The 2,473-nt window shown below is 37.3% G+C and overlaps 1 protein-coding gene across 1 annotated transcript; it reads left to right on the top strand.

Annotated features, from left to right (window-relative positions):
* The first annotated feature begins 1,290 nt into the window (after positions 1-1,290).
* LOC110315875 (vomeronasal type-1 receptor 2-like) lies at positions 1,291-2,241 on the top strand. Its single transcript, XM_021189814.1, has one exon. It carries the CDS (start codon positions 1,291-1,293, stop codon positions 2,239-2,241), a length of 951 nt encoding a protein of 316 aa, XP_021045473.1.
* The last annotated feature ends 232 nt before the right edge of the window (positions 2,242-2,473 follow it).

Consider the following 2,473-nt stretch of genomic DNA (forward strand, 5'->3'; position numbering starts at 1 on the left):
AAATGTTGGTCCCTCACATTAGAATATATTGCCTTTACTAAGGACTGGCCCCAAAGCAGAGATTCATGGTATGTAATGAGAATTCAGACCAACACAGGGGGAAATTCTAATATACCTTGGGAGGATAAAACAGACTGTTGAGAGGAATCCATAGATATCCTCCAAAGAATAAAGGTTTATAGTTCACGTAACAAAAATAATTTGATAAGTGTAGGAAATAGTCTAGAGTTAATATACAGCAACCCCACACACATACACACAAACCCATAGAACATGGGTGACATAACAATGTTATGAAGGTCAAGTCAAAGTTCATGCATCTTCTGTCATTGTCATTTTCTGTGTAACAGTGGCCCTGAGAACTCTGTCTCTGCAACATGAATATAAAAGAACTTTCAAGTGTAAATAGACATTGCAATAACAAAATATAAAAATATTTGTTAGAGTGTTTATCAATCAAAATCAGCCTGATTGATTTGGTCATCGAAAATCACAGAAAAAACATTTTTGTGAAGATGTGCTCAATACTGTGGGATGTGTAGTTTTACACTGGCCATTGTGTTCTGCCTATTGTCTGTTCAGCTCTCATACGTGAGCAAAATAAATAGATAAAATGAAATGAAATGCCTGAGAACAGTGTGGTGTATTATATACACTATGGATATAATACACAGACATTGCAGGCAAAACACTCCTACATATAGAATAAATAATTTTTAAATCCCTCATAACATGCAAAGCAGACTTTCACGAAGGTCAACATATCCTTCTGCTTAACATAACAGAATTCAGGGGGGTTGGGTGAGTTCAATACTTTATTATTCCAACCCTTCATTGTATCCTCTAAGATGGTCAAGAATCCCAGGAATGAAGTTGCTGAAGTGTCATCTCTGGACCTAATATTGAAAGGAGTTGTACATTTCTCCAGTTGGTGGTGGTGCATACCTTTGATCCCAGCACTTGAGAAGTAGAGGTAGGTGGATCTCTGAGAGTTCAAGGCCAGTCTGGTCTACAGAGCAAGTTCCAGATATCATTATATAGAGAATCTCTTACTTGAAAAAACAAAAGAAGAAGCAAAGAGAAAAAGGAGGAGTAGAGGGAAGAAGGAGAGGAGAAGGAGGAAGAAGAGAAGGAGGAGAAAAGGAAAGAGTTGGACATTTCATCACTTCTCTCTGCTCCTGAGCTGTCATTCAGTATATTTTCCTACAAACATCATTTTTCAAATTGTTTTAAAATACAGTCCATTCATTTGGTACTCTAGACCCAATAAACCTGAAGCACATTAACATCATGCTTCTAAGCGACACCATCTTCCAGATCTTTCTCGTATTCCAGTTTTGTCTTGGTGTCATAGGGAACTCATCACTGTTAATGTTATATATATACACATTCATCTTCAGGCCTCATTTTAAGAAATTGATAGATTCAGTTTTTATGCACCTGACAATAGTTAATATGTCAACAATCATGTTATCAATGATAAAAGATATCATGTTTTCTTTTAGAGTACCCAATTTTCTGGACGATGTTGGTTGTAAGGCAGTTTTGTTTTCATTCAGAATCAGCCGAGGTCTGTCCATCTGCACCACCTCTGTCGTAAGCACATCCCAAGTTATCACCATCAGTCCCAGTAACTCTAAGTTGGCCTCCTGGCTTAAGCCTAGACTCTCTACATGGACTTTTTCTTCCTTACTTTTCTCCTGGCTTATTAATCTACTTATCTACGGGCTTATGCTTGACTTCGTAATAGCCAAAACCAATATCACTCTCGTTGGCCGTGGATATTCACATGGTTACTGTCAAAACAAAAATTTTGGGAACCAGAATTCAGGATGGTTTTTTGGTCTTATCATCATTCATGATCTCATCTATGTGGCTGTCATGATGTGGGCCAGCCTCTACATGGTTATTTTCCTAATCAGACACCGCAAGACAGCCCAGCATCTCCACAGCCCAAACCTCTCCTCCCAGCCATCTCCTGAGCGCAAAGCCACTCACAGCATCCTGTCTCTGGTAAGCTGCTTTGTGTTAACTTATTGGTTGAACAACTCCATCACCCTTTATGGCTTTTATACAAAAGAAAAAATTCCAAGATTGGAGGCAATTAATACGATTCTAACAACAAGCTACCCAACCATCTGCCCTTTTTTACTCATGAAAAATAATAAGGTTATTTTGCAATTCATTTCTTCATTTTCTGTTCTGAGAATGACCTGTTTTCAAAGTTCACTCCATGGCTGAACTGAAACCCACACTTTCTTGGCAATAAAACAGTGTCTTAATGGTTTTCCTGGAATAAAGAATTTGAATGTGGACCTTGAATACCTGAAATGACTTTAGTTATAATTCATAAATTCGGTACACTATTCAAAATTCAGGGAGTTATCATTTTTCTTGAATAGAAGTCCATGAACATAATCTTAATAATTTTGATATTTATTACCAACTCACCCTATGACATTTTGTCTAAAAT

The sequence above is a fragment of the Mus pahari genome, unplaced genomic scaffold (assembly GCF_900095145.1).
Source record: "Mus pahari unplaced genomic scaffold, PAHARI_EIJ_v1.1 scaffold_11884_1, whole genome shotgun sequence".
Classification (NCBI taxonomy): Eukaryota; Metazoa; Chordata; class Mammalia; order Rodentia; family Muridae; genus Mus; species Mus pahari.